General features: G+C 51.1%; 1 protein-coding gene across 3 annotated transcripts; it reads right to left on the bottom strand.

The window, feature by feature from the left end:
- Window positions 1-7,570: 7,570 nt before the first annotated feature.
- GDPD2 (glycerophosphodiester phosphodiesterase domain containing 2) lies at window positions 7,571-18,008 on the bottom strand. 3 transcript variants are annotated; one of them, XM_030306117.1, is made up of 16 exons: window positions 17,691-18,008; window positions 15,965-16,078; window positions 15,574-15,677; window positions 15,194-15,287; window positions 14,956-15,015; window positions 14,622-14,720; window positions 14,351-14,444; window positions 14,059-14,204; window positions 13,851-13,933; window positions 13,603-13,753; window positions 11,392-11,613; window positions 11,030-11,178; window positions 8,837-8,984; window positions 8,611-8,693; window positions 8,343-8,371; window positions 7,571-8,252 (listed from the first exon to the last, which is right to left on the bottom strand). In XM_030306117.1, the coding sequence occupies exons 2-16, from the start codon at window positions 16,067-16,069 to the stop codon at window positions 8,200-8,202; spliced, it is 1,620 nt and encodes a 539-aa protein (XP_030161977.1). In that variant the 5' UTR covers window positions 16,070-16,078; window positions 17,691-18,008; the 3' UTR covers window positions 7,571-8,199. The 3 variants fall into 3 exon arrangements, with proteins under 3 accessions (XP_030161977.1, XP_030161976.1, XP_030161978.1); XM_030306116.2 differs by lacking the exon at window positions 17,691-18,008 and adding an exon at window positions 16,291-16,368; XM_030306118.1 differs by lacking the exons at window positions 15,574-15,677; window positions 17,691-18,008 and adding an exon at window positions 16,291-16,314.
- Window positions 18,009-19,082: the final 1,074 nt, after the last annotated feature.

Genomic DNA, 19,082 nt, shown 5'->3' with positions numbered 1-19,082 from the left:
TGTGACTTCCTTCTGGCCTTTGTGGTTCCTCATGAGAAATCCACTGACATTGGAATTGTTTTTCCTCCATAGGTAAGTAAGGTGTTGTTTCTCCCTTGCCTTTTTCAAGATTTTTCTCTTTGTCTTGTTTTCAAAAGTTTGATTATGATGTATCTTGGCATGGGTTTCTTTGAGTTTATCCTGTTTGGCCTTTTTCAGCTTCCTGAATTTGTAGGTTTTTGTCTTTTGCCAAATTTGGGAAATTTTCGGCCATTATTTCTGGAGGACTTTTTTCAGCCCCACCTTCTTTCTCTTCTCATTCCGGGACTCCAATGACACAAATGTTAGGTCTTTTGGTATAGTCACCACATGTCTCTGAGGCGCTGTTCATTTTTTTAAAAAATTCTATTTTCCCATTGTTGTTCAGATTGGGTAATTTCTAATGTTCTATTTTCAGGTTCACTGATTCTTTCCTCTGTCTTCTCCATCCTGCTGATAAGCCCATCCACTGAGTTTTTTAGTTTGGTTATTGTATTCTTTGGTTCTAAAATTTCTATGTGATTCTTCATTATATCTCCTATTTCTTTGCTAAGACTTTGTTCTTAAAAAAAAAATTGTTTCAGCCTTCTCTGTAATTGCTCATTGAAGCATTTTTTTATGTTGGCCACTTTAGAATCCTTGTCAGATCATTGAAAGCTCTCTGTCATCTTGGTGTTGACATCTGTGGATTATTTCTCATTCAAGATGAGGGTGTCCTGGTTCCTGGTATGATGAGTGATTTTTTTATTGCATCCTACACATTTTTGGGTATTATGTTATAATACTCTGATCTTATTTAAATCTTATTTTTGGTAGGCTCTTCTGACCCTGTTGCCATCAGTGGAAGAGGCTGCTGCCTGGTTACTGTCAGGTAGGGACAGAAGTTCAAGTTCCCCCCTTGGCGTCAGTTGACACCTGAGGCAGAGTTCTTGCTACTGGGCAGGGTTGGGAGTTCCAGCTCCCCACCACACCACCACTGACACCTCTGTGGCTGGGAGGGATTGAAGTGCCTCTTTCCTGCTCCCCAGGTGGCTTCCACTGACCATGGGTGGGGGGTACAGGTAGGGGCAAGGATGGTAGGACAGTGGAGGGGGATGGGAGGAGACAGAGCATAGCAGTTAAAAGTCCTGAGTCTCCACTAGTCCTCCCCTGACATTCCGATATCACTCAACAGGAAGAGGAAGCCATGGTACCCTGTGGGAATGGAAGTCCAGCCTCCCTATTCAGCCTTTTTTTTTTTTAAGTTTATTTATTTTAGAGGGAGAGTGAGAGTGAGTGGGGGAGGGTCAGAGAGAGAGAGGGAAAAAGAGAGAATCCCAAGCAGGCTCTGCACTGCCAGCATGGAGCCCTACGCAGGGCTCAAACTCACAAACTGTGATATCATGACTTGAACAGAAATGCGCCCCCAGCCTTTTCTGACACCAACCCAGAGAGTGTTGGGGGAACCTGGCAAGAGTAACACTCTGGGTTTCTACTTGGCCTTTGCTGGCATGGGTGGGCCTGCAGTTTGTTTCTATGATGTTTGATTACAGTAGAGTGGTTATTGTTTCAGAGTTTTCTGTCTGGCTAATCAGCCCATTTCCCGGTCTTTTGGCTAGAGAGAGCAGACTTTTGGGACATCTAGGTGGCTCAGTTGGTTAAGCGTCTAACTTCAGCTCAGGTCATGATCTCGTGGTTCACGAGTTCAAGTCCCATGTTGGGCTCTGTGCTGACAGCTCAGAGCCTGGAGCCTGCTTCAGATTCTGTGTCCCCCTCTCTTTCTGCACCCCCTCAAAAATAAATAAACATTAAAAAATTTTTTTAGAGAAAGCAGGCTTTTATTGAGGTTTTTTCTGGTCTGTGTCCACTGGTGCTTCTAGGCTGCTGGCTTCTCCAGCGCCAGTCTGGGATATAGGGAGGCAATGAGAAAACCTAGGGAACTCCCCACCTTGAGTTCAGGTTACTTGGGTTCCTAATAAGCCTGTGCTTTCCTCCTCCTTTCAGAGTCTTCTTACACTTGTTTTATATATAATGTCCAGGATTTTAGCTGTAGTTAGGAATAGGGAGAAGTTTATTTACTGAAACTGGGTCCAGAACTAGAAGTGTCTCATCTTTTTGTTTTTTGTTTTTGTTTGTAATTAATGACATTGCTTTGAAGAGTACGAGTCAGTTGTTTTGCAGACTATTCTACTTTCTGGATTTGTCTCTCCCCAACCCCCCGCCATGGTGTCATTTATTTCAATACTTTACACCCTGTATTTACTGTAAACTGGAAATTAGAATAGAGACCATCTTAAATAGCTTGGTCAGGGTAGGCATCACTGAGAAGGTGACATTTGAGCAACGATTTGAGGGAGGTGAGGAAGTGAGTCATAGAGAAAGGTATACCTTGTAAGGGAACAGCAAGTGCAAAGGTCCTGAGTAAGGAGTATACCTGGCTTGTTCAAGAAACAGTAAGGAGGACCAAGTGGCCAGAGCAGAATGAGGGAGGGGAAAAGTACCAGGAGATAAGATCAGAGGTTTAGTAGGGGACAAGATTGTATAGGGCCTGTAGGCCATTATAAGTATTTGGGCTATGGGGTGTCTGGGTGGCACAGTTGGTTAAGCATCCGACTTTGGTTCAGGTCATGATCTCACGCTTCATGAGTTCAAGCCCCACATGCGGGTAGAGCTTGAGTCCCGCTGTCAGCATGGAGCCTGTGTGGGATTCTTTCTCTCTCTCCCTCTCTCTGCCCCTTGCTCACTTGCGCCCTCTCTCTGGAAAAATTAAAAAAAATATATTTTTGGCTTTACCCTGGGAGACATGGGGAGCCATTGGAGGGTTTTGTGCAGAGACTGACAAGATCTGACTTGGTTTAGCAAGATCACTCTGGCTTCTGTGTGGAGAATAGGCCACAGAGGGCAAGGATGGAAGCAGTGAGACCAGTCAGGAGGCTTCTGCAGTGATTCAGGGGAGAGATGATGGTGGTTTGGACAAGGGTGGTAGCACTGTAAGTGTTGGATTCTGGATGCACAGATATGCCCCACTTTTCAAAAGTTTGCATCACACCACTTTGCTTTTATGAAAGACCTGCAATGGTACCTGTTTTTGCTAACTGACAGAAATCCAAAGAGGATTTTTGCTTGTTAAAAAAAAAAAAGTGACAATGGCACTCAGCATTTGTTGTGCAGCGAGCAGTTATAGAGGCAGCAGCAAGAGCAGCCTGGCTAGGCTCCTTCCTGGAGAACTCCACTCAGCATCTCAGCATCAAGCCGCCATAGCTTTGAAGTGTGCGCGCATCTGTGCTTTACGTTTTTTTTTTTCTTTTGTCCATTTATCTTGTGCATTCATTAGCGAGATGTGCCCTAAGGTATCAGAAAAGCCTAAGAGAGGTTATGTTTTGGGTCTGGGAATGCCCCCCAATTTTTCCATATACATTAATGGTAATTGTGCTTGCTTTGGCAGCACATATACTACATTAATGGTAATTGCTTTTTTTTTTTTTTTTTTTTTTTTTGCCATTTCAGCTTATTAAGGTTTCACGGGAACCTGTATTTTGAGGAGATGGTCACTAGGATTTGCTGACAGAATGGATATGAGGTGTGGTTCCAAGGTCTTTTGGCCAGAGCCACTGGAAAGGTGAAACTGCCATTGACTGAGATGGGGACAGCTTTAGGAATGGTCATTTTGGGGGGAAAGATCAGGTGTCAGATTTCGACATGTTGAATTTGAGATGTCTATTAGACATCCAGATGGAGATGACTGGTCAACAGACCCTGTCACTGAGGTGCTCAAAGTTAGAGAAATGGAAATAATCATAGGGTTTTTTTTGGGGGGAGGATTAAATGTAAAACACTTAGCACATTCCCTGGTACACAACGGTTATGACCAAGTCTAGGCTAGGCTGGTAGCCCAGGAGCTTGAAGCTTTTATATACGCTCAGCAGTTTGACAATATAGAGTGCTAGACTCTTTTTTCCACATCCTATAAGTGGCTCAGGAAAAAAGCCTCCTATAGCCTGGGCCCTCTGAATTGCTCTGATTGAGGAATAAGCATTGTTAAGCCTGGAGAGAATGGAGAGTGTCAAACTGCTCTCCCCATGTCCCATCCGTACTGACTGGTTCTCTTTCTCTCACTCACTCATGCTCTCTCTCTTGCTCTCTTTTGCTCTCGATCGCGCCCTCTCTTTTTCGGTCTCTAGCTCGCTCTCGCTCGCTCTTGCTTGCTTTTGCTCACTCTCTCTCCCTCGCTTTCTCTCCCCTTTCCTCCCTCTCTCTTTCATCTTTTTATTTTTAATGAATATGAGTAAAATCCCTTTAGAATCATAGTGAGCTTCTCCTCCACTCACTCCAGAGAGACTCCGACTGGACTGGGTTGGTGATGCTGGGAGGACCCGACAGCCCTGAGATGCTTTGACACTTGGCACACCCTCACAACTGCTAGAGCTCCAGACTGAGGCCCCAGGGGGACAGGCGCCCCCTACAGGTCGAAAGCAGCCCCACGCCCCTGCAGGCGGCTGCGGTTGCTAGGCAACCAGGCGGCCTGTGCAGAGGCTGAAGCCACCAAGGAATAGGCAAGGGGATTTAGGAAGAAGAGAGAGACCACTTCTCATCTCATCCACCGTCTCACTGGGGTCCTCAGCAAATTGACCCAGTTGGGGCAGGGGGGCCCGCTGCTGATGATCTAGGCTCATTCTTGAAGGCAGAGCTGTGTACAGTTTAGACAGATTTTGTGTGTGGAAAAACAATCAGCTTTGTCCAAAAGCCCTCTGGTTTCACCTGGGAGCTGGAGATCTGGGTCGCTTGAAGGCAGAAGTTTCTGGTTTGCGAGTAGGGTGCATTGCTGTAGGTGTGCATCCTCGGTGAATGGGAATTCTAGCACATTGGGTGTGGGTGGGAATAATTTTGGTGATTAGTCCAATAAAGTATCAAGATTTCCCCACCATTCTCAATATGTGGATTAAGGAATTCTTACTTTAGCCTACTGAAATAAAAACTCTCCATAGAGGAGCGCCTGGGTGGCTCAGTCAGTTAAGCGACCGATTTCGGCTCAGGTCATGATCTCACAGTTCATGGGTTCAAGCTCCACATCGGGCTCTGTGTGGACAGCTTGGAGCCTGGAGCCTCCTTCAGATTCTGTGTCTCCCTCTCTCTCTCCCCCCTCCCCCCCACTCTGTCTCTCTCTCAAAAATAAATATTAAAAAAATTAAACACCTCTCCATAGAAATGACAATGTATATAAAGGATCATTCATTTCTTGGTGGAGCCAAGTTTCTCAGTGGCTTTCCTGAATTAGGTTCCTCTATGGAGTTGGGAGAGATCCTCAGGTCTGTTGACTCCTGTGAGCAGGGACAGAGCCCAACAAGAGGTAAAGAAAAAGAATCGGCAGGTGATAAACAGAATTCAGCAGCTTCCTAGTGCTGTGTTTGGTTTGGGGCTAGCAAATTCTCGGCTCCATGCCCCCTCTCTTAGGACCATCCTGAAGCACCCCATCTCTATGAGGGCCTTTGGGGACCAGAAATCCACAGTTTTTCTTCAACAGCTTTTTTCCCACACAACCTAGTATTTCAGCCCAAGAGTAGGTCCAGGCAGGCCAAGGCTGTAGCCACAATAACTGCTCTACTTGGGGCACATCTCCTCACTCAGCTAGTACAACAGGAGCTTTATTGTGGCAGGACTCCAAGCCATGGCACACTTAGGGGAGAGCTGTGCTCAGAAGTATCACTGTGGGCCTTCCCTTGAGAGTTCCAAGGTAGAGATATCAGGCTGAGGTACTGGTAGCCAGAGAGGTACTGGTCCAGCTACTGCCTCAGTCCACAACATCTCCACGGGGCGTAGTGACAGAGGGAGGCTCCTTGTTCTCTGTGCTTCCGAACTGAACTGGGTCGGAGCTGTGCCTCAGCTCTATTAATAGCCCCCTAGCCCAGCCTGCTAGCCCCAAACCCTGATGCCAGGAGCTGTGACTCAATACCTAAAAATAACGGAGAGCAACTGCACCTCAACCCCAATGAGCAGCTCCGTGAGGCCCTCCACCCTCAAGTTTTTGTCAGTCCCAGTCTCCAGTCCAGGGCCTCATAGAAGTTAAGTTTGCCACTGCTGTCCTGTCCTCCTAGGAAGACAGTAAGGGTAAGCGGCAGCAGGCTCAGGGCCAGGAACTCAAGGCTAGGGGCTAGGCGTAAGGGTTTAGGGTCTGGGACTAGGACCTGGCATTCTGGCCAGGAGCCTGGACTCTGAGGTTACAAGACTGCAGCTGAGAGGCTGAGGCCGCGGGGGTTGGAGAGCCTGGAGGTTGTCAGGATTAGGTCGTAAGGGGAGGGGAGGAAGAAGCTGCAGGGCTGTGAGGCTGGGCGCCCGGGAGGGGACAGAAAAGTAGGGGTGCGGGGTGGAGGTACACGCTGAGAGGTGAGAGCCCTGCAGTATCGGACAGGCTAGGAGCCCCGGAGCTGAGGCCGGCAGTCAGTCAGATTGAGGGGCGGATCGGGAACAGGGAAAACTAAGAAAATGCAGTTTCAAAGGGTAGTGTGTGAAGGAGACCCGCCCTCTACAAGGCGGCGTGGACGCCCAAGGAGATTGGGACCGGGCAGCTGCCGCGGCGTTGGCTCCCGATGCGCCTACCTCCTTCCCGCCGGTCGCGCGCCGGCGCCCCCGCCCACCGCGCCAGCTGCAGGCCAGGTTTGTCGGCTTGGATGGCTGCCTGTGTGTGTATGTGCATGTGTGTGCATGGCGGGGGCGGGGCGGCGAGAGGGGAAGGGGCGGGGTCCGGGAGGAGGAGGGGGCGGGAACACAAATTCAAACGCGCTTCCGTCAATTCCGCGACCGGAAGCTGTCAGGGGCACCTTGGGAATTGTAGTTCCCTGGGCTGCCTTGCAGTCCAGTAGGGTTTTGTCCCGAGGCGCTAGTGCTGCCCCAGGTCCCAGTCTGGCGAGAAAAAGGAATTGTGAGGAGCGAACCTCCTGACCTCGCCAGCGTCTTAATTCGATTTCCCTTCTTGTGGGGACGCGAACCGGGGTGACTTGGTGCGGTGGGAGGGACGAATGGTCAGCCACAGAGCCCGCTCGGGTCCCTGTTTTTGCCTTAAGCTCCTCCCTCCCCCTTCTACCAGACGCCTCATCCTAGGTCAGCTCCTCACTGGTCTCCTTAACTATTTTAGCCCAGGAACTCGCGAGCAGCAAACACATTGGGGAACCTGCTCCTCGAGGGGAAGGAGGGCCTGGGAACCAGACCCTGCACGCAACAGCCCACGGAGGCGAGAACTTGTGGAAATCGGACTATACCCTCAGGGTCTCGAGTCAAGGACACAGGTCCCCAACCGGCATGGAAAACAGGTGACATTCTTACGTCATGGTGATGACTGACGCGGCCCTCTTCTTGCGGCAGGTGACCACAAGGTGGAGCTACAACGCAACTCTGCGCAGCGTGCCTTGGCCACCCAGAATATCCCCTGTGACGGCTGCTCTCCTGCTTCCCCTCTTGCAGCAACCCCTCCAGCCCAAGAATCTCTCCGTGATGACCCCTCAATGTCATTCATGTCACAACCGAGGATGGAATGTGCATCCCCCACCAAGCCCCGGCGCGGAAAAGATTAGACTATGACAAAACAGGAGTTAAATTCATTGAATAAGCAGATTGACACCATACAGGAACCAACCTGTCTTGAAGAAAAGGCTGTGCACAGCAAAAAGCCAGTTATAGTCACAGAATTAAATGGCTAGATGGGCTCTTCGGCCCTCAGCGTCTAGGCAGGAAAGCAGCTAAATTGCAGGGGTCAGGGGAGACAGTGAATGGAGTGGGGATTGGTGACTCCATCATCTTAGTTCTCCAGCAAAGGCCATTTTGTCATCTCCTTCAGTCATAGGTCCAAGCTATCCCATCCCTGACACACCTTGTGTCTTCTACTCGAGAACACGCACACACAGGTCTGAAACATTATCTTGGCAACCTCCTTTCCACTTCCTCTGTTAACATTTGCAGAGAAACTTCCTATGAGTCACTGTCTTCCTAACCTAACCTCAGGTCAAAACCCTAAGAGGAGCAGATTCCATGGAAGCTTGCAGCATGCCCACCATCTGTGCAGAGGGCCCTCATGGTTCAAAACCTCCTGTTGACAAAGTTTACCCCACCCCAACCCCACCAACTTTCCATCTCAGCTGCTCTCTCTTCCTTGCTGTTAGCCAATCCAGAGAGGCCTCAGACTCTGGTAGGTGGGGGTCCGGGGCTGGGCATTTACTCCATTATGAAATTGTTGATCCTGGTCAGCAGCACTGCTGTTTCTAAGCCTAGAGCAGGGGGTGGGGAAGACATATAGGGAGTGACCAAAGAGAAGGCTATAGGAGGAGAAAAATGAGGTGAAGGGAGAAAGTTCTTACCAGTTTTCTCTCTCTCCTTCTTACATCTCCTATAGAGAGAAAAAGCTTCCCATTGTGAGTTCAGCCAGCTGCAGGCATGGCCTTTTGATCTCAGGTTCCCCCAAACTGCCTTTCCCAGGTTCAGGCCAATTTGGTGTACAAGGAAGGGTCCAAGAATCTCAAAGGAAAAATCCCAAGCTCCGGGCAGCATGTAGGAGTCTGAATTGGCCCTATCACTGGGACCCTGGGTGGCATGAAGACCCAGAAAGCTGAGGCATGAAGCACTCACCCTTGCAGGAGGAAGGTCCACAGAAGCAGCAGGGTGGAGACACAATTGGTAATGATCCACATCATTAGGTAGGTTTGAGGGGGCTGTGGGAATAGGAAAAGGCTCCTGTCGGTGGCCAGAGGCCCAAAGGTAGTATATGGAGGGAAATGTGTAAGGAATAGAGGAACAGGGTTAAGGAGAGCCAGGGATGGGAGAAAGGGAGGGGTGACAGCCCCAGAGCCCTTACGATAAGCCAGACGGGGTAATGCATTTGCTGTAGCAGCTGGCAGTCGTTGGTGGTGACCGAGTCCACCCCTGCACACCAGAGCAGGGAAAAGAGCCAGGGCTTGTTCACCACAAATAGGTTCACCGACACATTATCCTGGTGTAGTGCCCTGGGGGGGGGTGGGAAAGAAACAGGAACATCTAGTATCATGGGGCATGAGGCACAGGAAGCAGCCTTTGTCCGTGCTTGAAGCCACAGTGTCACTGCCAAGGAACTCTCAGTCCTACTTTTACATAGCATCCCCTGAGCAAAAGTAATTTTCTTTGCATAGCTCAACTTTGTCTCCTGGCGGATTCCACCTACGGATCTGAGCTTTGCCATCTGGGGCTACACGAATGTCTCTCTTCTTTGTCCCATGACAGACCTTCAGAGGTCTGAGGAACAGTGACCATGTCCCTGAGTCATCTCCTCTCTAGGCCCGACAGCCCCAGTACCTTCATCCAGGGCTGGGACCTGGGTTATCATTCCCTTCACCATACAAACCTCTCCTAATCTGATCTTACTTCAGTTGATCAATGTTCCTTTCTTTTTTTTAAAAAAAATTTTTAATGTGTATTTATTTTTGAGAGAGACAGAGACAGAATACGAGTGGGTTAGGGACAGAGAGAGAGGGAGACACAGAATCCGAAGCAGGCTCCAGGCTCCAAGCTGTCAGCACAGAGCCCGATGCAGGGCTTGAACTCATGAGCTGTGATATCATGACCTGAGCTGAAGTCAGATGCTCAACTGACTGAGCCACCCAGGTGCCCCTCCTTTTTTTAATTTTTAAAAATTAATTTATTTATTTTGTGAGAGAGAGAGAAAGAGCATGAGTGGAGGAGGGGCACAGAGAGACAGCCAGAGAATTCCAAGCAGGCTCTGTGCCGTCAGCTCGAACTCACAAACCGTGAGATCACAACCTGAGCCAAGATCAAGAGTCAGATGCTCAACCGACTGAGCCACCCAGGCGCCTCTATCAGTGTTCCTTTCATAGTATGGGGGCTTGCATCTGAACATGATATCCCAGGTGGGCTTGGCCCAGATTTGAGTACAGCAAAACTTCCTCCTGCCTTCTGGGCACTGTGGCTGTTTGCCCGGGGTCAGGTTAGTTTTGGCAATGTCACATGCCATTGATGACTCATTATGAACACTATTCAATCAAAGCTCTGGTTTTTCACACATGTTCATGCTGATGCCAGTCTCCTCTCTTGTCGCTGTGCAATTGAACTTCTTTTGGAGTGCAAATGTAGGTAGGTGTTTACATCTATCCCTGTTGTGCTTTATCCCGGTATATTTGGTCCATCATCTTAGAGTGCTTAGACCTTTCGGGGCCTCGATTTCATTACCACTGTATTCATTACTAATTCATGTCTTTTGAAAACCTGCTCAGCGGTTGAGGTTGACCAGGACAAGTCTAAAGTGAGGGCCAAACCCCATGTCGTGTCTCCCTCCATGGTGACAACTTGGGGAAAGGTCCTTGAAATACTTATGCTAACTGGGCTACCATACAGTGCACTTTTTTTTTTCTATCTGACCACAAGGACATGAGAAGAGACCTTGGCAACTGCATGCTTTGCAGTCCATCATGTTTCCGGGCTGGGTCAGCTTCTGGGGCCTGGCTCACTTCTGGGACTCTCTTGCTTCTCTCTTCTCGATCCATCCTCCCTTGCACTTACTTCTTTGGTGGAGAATGAAAGCTAAAACTGTTCTTGTGGCCCACAAGGTCCTACCCAATTGGGCTCCTGCCTATCTCCCCAGCCTCACCTTTCCCTTGCTTATGGGGCTGCTGTTTCTGCTCTTCTCACAGCTCTTCTCCTCATTAGCTCCTTGTGACCTGTCAGGTCTCAACCCAGACATCACCCCTTTAGCTATTTTTCTGGATGTGGCCCCTCTCTGGCCCTCACTCCCAACCCTAATTGCTCTACTATATCTCCCCATTTTATTATCTTCATATCACTTATCCAGTATGCATATAATTCGTTCAGTTTATTATCTCTTTCACTAGTATGCTCAAAGCCTGCAACAATAGTGCCTTTCACATAGCAAGTGTTAAATATATTGATAAATATTTGTTGTATGTGTGAATGAATGAATGGCCTTTGCCCTCCCTGAGGTGGCTCTTCCCTACCATTAAGCTTCACGGGGTCCCCTTGGCTCCTTTCCTCTGGCACTCACTTGATATCCAACAGTGGCAGGTCTTGATAGGGGAGGTTGAGAAACTGGGGCCTCTCAGTTCTGTTGCTTCCCTGCTGTCCATATATCTGGCGCATTCTAGGTGCCCGTTGTTGGACCTTAGCCCGATCTTCATCCGGTAGCCAAAGGACCTGTGGTTCAGGGAAGATGGGCATGAAGCTGGGGAAGGCTTGGGGATTCCAGGGGCGGGGCCAGGGGCAGAGAGGTTTGATAACAGAATGGGGTATATGAGTTGAGGTGGGGCCCTGGGGCAGGGGGCAGCCTCAAAATTATCACCGTGGCCTAGGGAAGGCAGGGGTGGGGAGATGGGCAAGAGGGGGCACTTGGGGTCCTGGAAATATCACCATGGCTTGGGGCACCCTTGCACTCAGCACAGTCTCCAGTGTCTGGTTCACAAATGTGTCATGGTATGTGTGATTTCGTGGGGGGCGGCGCAAGTCAAACATGATAGAAAGGTTAAGGACTGCAGCTTCCTTCAGCAGCTCTTCCAATGTTGGGACTGTCTGGTTCTCAGCCTCCTTCCGATCAGGGTCAGACAGCTGTTTGGCCCCCCAGAAGGGTTGCCTCTATGAGAACAGGAAAATTATTTCAAGACCAGAAGAAGCCTTTAGGCCATTCCCCCATCCTCACGATCTTCACTCGTTTCCCCCACTTGGCACCAGGCTTGTGTGCACCCCTGAGCCACAGTCTTTCTTTCTCCAAACTGTGACCCTTTCCAGACCCTCTAACACCTTACTCTGTGACCCTAACCTCCTACCCCCCTGGTTTCCTAACTTCCTCACATTTTCTCTTTGGTCTCACAGAGACCTCTGGGACCTTGGCCCTTTGGTTTCTGCCCAATCCATCAGCCCCTGTCTGCCACATCTACATCCCCTACCCATGGTCCATCTACACCTCGCATTACTTTTCCATACCACCTTCAACTCCTTTCCTGCCCTGCCCACCCCACAAATCCTAAACCCTGATTCAATTGTGTAACAGTCTGCCTCCTCCACCCCTAGAATTGGGGGGCAGAGCACATCATGTGGACTATATAGTCTTTTACCTTCATTGCCACTTAATCATCCTTTTTTTTTTTTTTTTTTTTTTTTAAGTAAGCTCTATACCCAATGCAGGGCTTGAAAGCACAACCTTGAGATCAAGAGTCACATGCTCTACGGACTGAGCCAGCCAGGTGCCCCACTTAATCATCCTTTCACTTGTTCTTGTTTTGCTCCTTCTTCCATTCCTAGTGGCTCTTCCAAACCTCTGCCACTCTCCTCCCTTCCCCTTGTAATCAACAAATGACCTTACCTCCTAACCGCTGACATGGAAAAAGCAAGCTATCTGATACTTATTATAAAGTATTTACTATGTGCCAGGCAGCGTTAGAAGTACTTTATGTGCATTGATTTATTTAATCCTCCCCAAATCCTACAAAGTAGGTACTATTATTATGCCTATTTTACAGACGAGGAAAGTAAAGCAAGAGAGACTAAGGAATGTTGCCCAGGCTCACATAGCTAGTAGGTAGTGAAGCCAGGACTCAAACCCAGACAACTCTTGGTCTCAATCACTCTGGCATGTCATTGTATATAGAGTTAAATGAAAAGACAATCAAGTTGCAAAAGAATATATGAAGTGATCCTATTTGTGCAAAATGACATGCATGTGTGTATACACATATGGAATATGTACCCAACTGTTAGCAATGATTATCTCAGAGGAGTTGGATTATGGGAGACTTTCAATTTTTACATTATTTCTCTAATGTTTAATTTTTTTATGCGGAACAAGTATTACTTTTATTTTTAAGCAGGCTGTGTACTGGGTGGGGAACCCAATGTGAGACTTGAACTCACGACCCTGAGATCAAGACCTGAGCTGAGATCAAGAGTTGAATGCTTAACTGACTGAGCCACCCAGGCCCCCCACATGTATTATTTTTAAAGGTAGGAAAACAGGAACTGAGAAAATAAAGTATCCTTACGAAATTTTCCATCACCTACAGAACTGAAGCCTGCACTTCTGGGCCTGACATTCTTTTTTGGGGGGAGGGGGGCGGTTCTGGCATTCAAAGCCCTCTGAAACCAAGCCTCTGCTCCCCTTGCCAGTCTCAGCTCCCACTGCTCCCACAAATTTTATCTCCCAGTTGCACTGAGCCACTTTTTGTTTCCTGAGAACACTTCTTCATACTTCTGGGCTTTACATATGCTCTTCCACCTGACTAGAATTGCTGATCCCTGCTTTGCCCATCTTAAACAGCATTCTCATTTCATGTGCTGCTCAGGCATTCTCTCTTGTGAAACCATTCCTGATCCTCTTCCACACCCACCCTGCCAAATAGTGCCTTTGCTCTCTCTCCTCTCTGTTTACTAAGGATATTGTTATCACTCTAGGTTTCCTATTCTGATAGTCTGTTGGCTAAGCTCTCTTCTTTCAGCGGAGGGAGTGACTTGAGGGCAGAGCCTCTACACCTATTGCTCAGCACAGGGATCAGAAAATACTTATCAGTGAATGAACCCTCCCCTCAGTACCCCCGCAGGTGGTTGCCTCTTTTGTGAGGCTGTCTTCACCTCTAGGAACCAGGTCCCGGCATTGAGCTTCTTCAGTTCAGCACAGGAGAAGTCGCTGCTGTGGGAGGAGGTTCGGGCTGGGAACACTGAGGCCACATCTGTGGTCCTGCTCAGGTGCTCATCATGCATGAGGAAGGGGATCCCGTCAGAGCTGAGGGCACAAGAGGTGTCAGAGGGCTGAGCTCTAGGGCTGATCATCATTTCCCAAGCTCCCCTAGTGTGTCCCTCTGTCCCCTAGTGTCTCTCACCTAACCATCACATCAGTCTCGAACACAGCAGCTCCACATTCAGCTGTTTTCCTCAGTGACATCAGGGTGTTCTCGGGGGCCAGCTGGGAAAGGGAATTGGTAGGGGGGTAGCAGAGAAGGGTGCGAGCCTGGGAACCCACAGGCCTGATTGCTGCAGCCTAGAGGAGCAGACCCTTCCCACCCTACCAGCATTCTACCCAACACTCACCATGGGGGCCCCTCGGTGTCCCACCAGACCAGGCTTGGGGGGTAAGTCTCTGGGTTCCATGATACAGGGTGAGGAGATGCACAGTGGGGCCAGGTAGATGGCCAGGGCAACTCCAAAAAATAGGAGCAGTAGCAGAACCTTGGGACCTGTGGGGAATGAGGGGCAGGCTATGGAGAAAGGGCAATGGGTGAGCTCTGGGGAAAGAAAGCAGAGTGTGGGTGCAGTAAAATGGGCAGCAGGAGGCAGAAGCATCGATGGCCAGGGAGGGTATGTTGGGGAGTGGAATTGGCACCTCTTCGATGGATACGGTAGAAGGTATCAGCAACAGGCCAGGCCAGGAGGGTGATGCCAGCAACTGCTCCAATATGAAGGAACGGGGCTGTGGCCTGTGGACAAGAGTTGGTGAAGAAGGTTCTTCTCTCCAGTGCCCCACTCCTTCTCCTAGGACCTGACTTTTGGAGTTCAGAGCTACTTGCAGTCGTGGGGGACCAAGGAGCAAGATACGTCCAGAGGTTGGCCACAGGCCAAGGCTCCCACATAGGCACTGGAGATCAGCCACTCACCTGCAGTGACAGACGTAAGCTACGCCACTCCTGCTGCCATTGGACATCCAGTCCCACGAGGCCAGCGGCCACAAGAAGCATGATGAGGAGCAGCAGCATCTGGGGGACCAGAGATGAATGGGGTCTTCTTTGTGAGCCTGGGGGTCCCTGGGCTGCCCCTTCTCTCTTTCCCCTGGCTCATCCACGTTCCTTCTTTCACTCAACAAAAATTTACTGGGCTTCAGGTCCTGAGCTTGAGTCCATGGGTAGAATATTGAGGTGCTCAGCAAAATAGCTGGCCAAGCCCTGGGCCCAGTGGTCCCTGTTTCCCGCTCACTCCCACCCGCACTCTTACCTTGTGGACACTGTGCAGATGCAGAGGCTGGCCGCAGAGCCGCAGGAGCAGGGCCAGGAGCTGGAAGCAGAGGGTGGTGGGAGGTATGAGGTGCCAAGAGGGGTCACCGAGGTGGGCTTCCTGGGTTCCCAGGCTGACACCGTCCCCCTCACCTCCCCTCCCCTCAGTGGTCAGGGGTTGAAGCTGAGCAGGAAGGGAGGACTGAGGTAGGGGTTAGATGGGCCGCTCCCTGACCCACCAATAGCAGGGATGCATATGTGACAAGTAGAGAGATGACCAGCAGAAATGCCAGGGACCAGTCCATCCAGTGTCCCCAGTGTTGGAACAGGAATCTGTGGGAGGGGAGAGAGAGGTGTCTGAGTGGGGGAAGGGGTGTTAATAGTGGCCTGAGGGGAGTTGGGGTGGGTGGGTTCAGAAGGAGGACTAGAAGGGAGTGAGAGGGAAGCCTTTCATGGGGCCAGGGGCTCCAAGGACTGGGGAGACTTCGTGGAGCAATTTTCTAAGGAGGTTGGGTAGCAGGACAGCTGGGCAGGGCCGGGAATGACTGAGCACCCAGGGGTCCCAAGGTGGGGCATAGATTAACATATATGAAGAGGAAGGGGGGGATCTGTGACACACTCATTGAAGTTGTGCAGGTCATTGAGAAGGATGAGCCCGATGTACAGCCAGCCCAGGGAGAGGAGAAAGGTGAGGAAGAGCAGGCCAAACCAGATACAGTCGCACTGCAAAGGGGCAGGAGAGAAGCTCACAGCCGATCCCCACTTCCAGCTCAGAGTCCCCAACGGATGACAGCTCCATGGGGCTTCCTGCCAGGAGTAGGGCTGCTCTGCTCTGCTCTGCTCTGCTCCGCAGGCAGAGAGAAGTTTTCTTCCTGGGGAAAGAAAGTCCCTTCCCACCCCCCCACCCCCGCCGCCACCCCCCACCAGCTGCCTCTGAGCACACTTGGCTTCCTTATCCCCTCCAGGCGGCCTCTGCCTCGGACTTCCAGTCCCCCCCATCCCTACTCCACCTTGCTGGTTTGCATCCTCTCTTTGGGGCATTTCCTCCAGTGGCAGCTATACAGGCAGTGGAGGCAGCGGGCCCAGACGGAGCAGCAGCCGGGGGACTCGGCCATGGCGAGGGCCTGGGGGAAGGGATACTGGGCCATCAGGGACCCTAGCAGAAGGCAGATCCCAGCCTCCCTCCCAGTGTATCTGAGGAGCTCGGGGGAGGAGCAGAAGCCTGGGCCGCTGCTCGGCAACGGAGTTCATAGGGCTGCCGAAGTCCCAGATTAGATGAGGAGGTGAGCAAAGGGGGATAATCTCTGGGGTCTTTCTTTCCCTTTAATCTGGATACCTGGAAAGTCGGTGGGACAACCAGGAGATCGGGCCTCTTTGCAGGCAGGGTGCATACCCAAGCTCTCCAACTCCTCCCCATTTAACAGCATGCATCCAGCTTTGGGGATAGAGTGCTTGCCCAGGGTGGGGACTCAGGAGAAACTGCCCCAGGGTGGGGCAAATTCAATTTAGCAAGTTGAGGCATATCTGGCCAAGCTTTAGGCAGCCCCAAGGTAGGGAGCCTTCCACCCCAGGAACCAAGAATCACCTGAAGCAGAGGTTCTAGTTCTGACCTGGGGCTAAGGGAGGCCGGCTAGTTGGCCAGTTGCTATGGATACAGAGATTGCACACACCACAAAACCCCCGACTATAAGATTCTCAGTCTCCACCTCCCAGGGGCCAGGGGACACTGCCAATAACAGGAAGACTTGAGGGAAATAGGTTGCCTGGGTCACTCCCAGCCTTCTGAAGGAACCACTCTCCTGCCCGCACACACCTGGAAGATCTAAGCCCTCTGGCCCCAGTCTTGTCCCTTCCAGTCCAGTCATTCTGCCCCCCCACCCCCCAGCCAGGAACCAGTCTCCACCTTTCCCCTTTTAGGGGCCCCACCCTCTGAGATCGCTTGGGTGAAGGTACAACAAATACTGCTCAAAGGTGTGTGTGTGTGGGGGGGGTGTGTGGTTGTGTTGGGGCTGGGGATCATTGGACCTTGTGCTTTTGGGTCAGGCAGAGACCTGGCTGGCTTACTGATCCCCAAACTAGGTTGGGTGTGTGATTGTCATTCTACGTGAGAGGGTGTGCGATTTGTGTCAGCTTTGTATGTCTGTGTGCACTAGTGGCTGTCGGTAGTGGGTTTCAGTGTGTAAAGGAGTCCCTGGATATACCCAAAGTGTGTGTGGTCTGAGGGACATGACCCCTTGTCATCTAAGCTCCCCTAAGGCTGTGGAGTCTTAGAGGGTACACAGTGGTGGGCTCCCTGAAAGGAGGAAGGGTGTGGCTGCTCCTGAAACTGCCCTCTTTATCCCATGCTTGCCTTGGGAAAGGAGAATTAGGGGATAGGGAGTGGAGGGGTAGGGATCGTAGCTGGGGGAAGGAAAACTCTCCCCTCTCTGAGACCCCTCCCAGGAAAAAGCCATCTTAAAGGGAGATCCCTGCTTCTTCCCACCCCGGGACTGGCTTCCAGTAGCCTGCCCTGGGCTCTATCCACACTCCCTGCCTCCCTTAAGGTTCTGCCCCTGTACCCCAGACACTGCCTTCCAGAGTCCCACCTCCCTCCAGGATCTGAGCAGTCTGAAAACCCCAATCAGGGGAGCTGAGCAGGGGCGCTGCTCAATCCCTGAGCCCAGTTCCTGCCAGTGGGAGCCGGTCTCCACCCCACCACCCCCGGCTATAACCCCCAGCCTTTCCAAGTCCTCACACCTTTTCTCAGCGGCAGCTCCACTCTGCTCTCTGCTCTGCACTGCACTGCTTCCCAGCTCCTCTCCGACTTGTCTGCCTCCTCCCTCTTCCAGTCCTTGGCTCAGCCCCACTGGTCAAACAGGTGGCAGTGTTGCCACCTACAGGAGTCTGCGCGGGTTCTTTCCGAAAGCCCTCAGCTGCTCTATGGCCAGTGCCCAGCCGGGGTGGGACGATGGGAGGGAGGAAGGAGGAGGGGGAGCAGAGCTGCTTCTTTACTCGCTGCCGGTCCGGGGGCTTGGGGTGAGGAATTCTTTTGTGCAGCCTTCCCCATCCCTCTGTCCCTCCTCCTGTTCCCCTCTCAGTCACTGCCGGGGCTTTGTCTGGGCTCAGGGAGGCGAGGGCTGAGGGCACCGGCGGGGGTGGGGTTGGGGGGTGACCACACAACTGCAACTTGGCAGTGAGAAGAGGGGGCCCAGTCAACCCCCTGGGAAGGTGTGTGTGTGTGTGTGTGTGTGTGTGTGTGTGTGTGTGTGTGTAAGTCTAGCATTTCCCTCAAGCTCCCTGGGAGGATAGCCTTGATTCATCAGCTTCCCTTTCCTCCAGGGATCCTATTTCTATTTCTGTAAGGTACATCTAGAAGATACAGGGTTTCAAGCTACTTCCTGAACTCTGGGCAGCAGGTTGCCCTGTTTCTGGACCAGGGGTCTCCATGGGCCTTGTGACTCCCGAGAGACACTAGCAGCCCTCCCCTTCCCCCTATCACCCCAGACAGGAGCTGATGATTCAGGATGTAGAGACTTGTGTCATTTCTGTTGTCTTGTCCCCAAGGTATCTAAAGTCTCTTTCCAGGAATCATTTGCAGAGTGTAGTGTGAGGGTCACAAGCTTTTGGAAGATGAATTTTGAAAGATGCTGTTACTATACATACCATCAGCAGGAGAAGGCTGGCTAGCGTGCAATAGTCAGCTTAGTGCTAACACACGTACGGGGCTCGGGTGAAAGGAGGGCTGGGGGACTGGCTTGACTGACCTTCCCTGTTTACCTTTTGGCTAATGCAGTGGCTCAAAGCCTGGGGGGCTTGCAGTGTTGGTGGGAAAAAAGTCTTCATTGGGGATAAACTTGCTTACCCTTCCCCCGACACGTACTGGATTTGGAACAGTGAGAAGGAAGACTAGCTCTCTTATGCCAAGAGCTGCCCCCCCCCCCCCCCCCCGTCTTCCCATTGTATCCAGGGGCTCTAGCTGGCAATGGCAGAGGCTCCTTTGCTCCCCCGTCATTAAAATGCAAAGAGAAGTTGGGCTGCTGGCTGGCAGGACGCCAGAGAGGGCTGCGTGGTCACCTAGTCCTCCTGCAGGCTTCATTTTAGACAGGTTATCCTTCAGTTTCCTTTGCTTGGGGTCTGGTAAATTCTAGA

This window comes from Lynx canadensis, chromosome X, assembly GCF_007474595.2.
Source record: "Lynx canadensis isolate LIC74 chromosome X, mLynCan4.pri.v2, whole genome shotgun sequence".
NCBI classification, from domain to species: domain Eukaryota; kingdom Metazoa; phylum Chordata; class Mammalia; order Carnivora; family Felidae; genus Lynx; species Lynx canadensis.
This window is presented reverse-complemented; position numbering and strand designations above follow the sequence as displayed.

What these genes read in the sequence shown, in the direction of transcription:
- GDPD2 (XM_030306117.1), bottom strand. Translation starts at nt 16,069, where the DNA reads ATGGCCGAGTCCCCCGGCTGCTGCTCCGTCTGGGCCCGCTGCCTCCAC. An exon ending in AGAGGATGCAAACCAGCAAG is followed by an intron (nt 15,678 to 15,964) that starts GTGGAGTAGGGA and finishes GCCCCTTTGCAG; the next exon opens with TGCGACTGTATCTGGTTTGG. An exon ending in CATATGCATCCCTGCTATTG is followed by an intron (nt 15,016 to 15,193) that starts GTGGGTCAGGGA and finishes CTCTGCTTCCAG; the next exon opens with CTCCTGGCCCTGCTCCTGCG.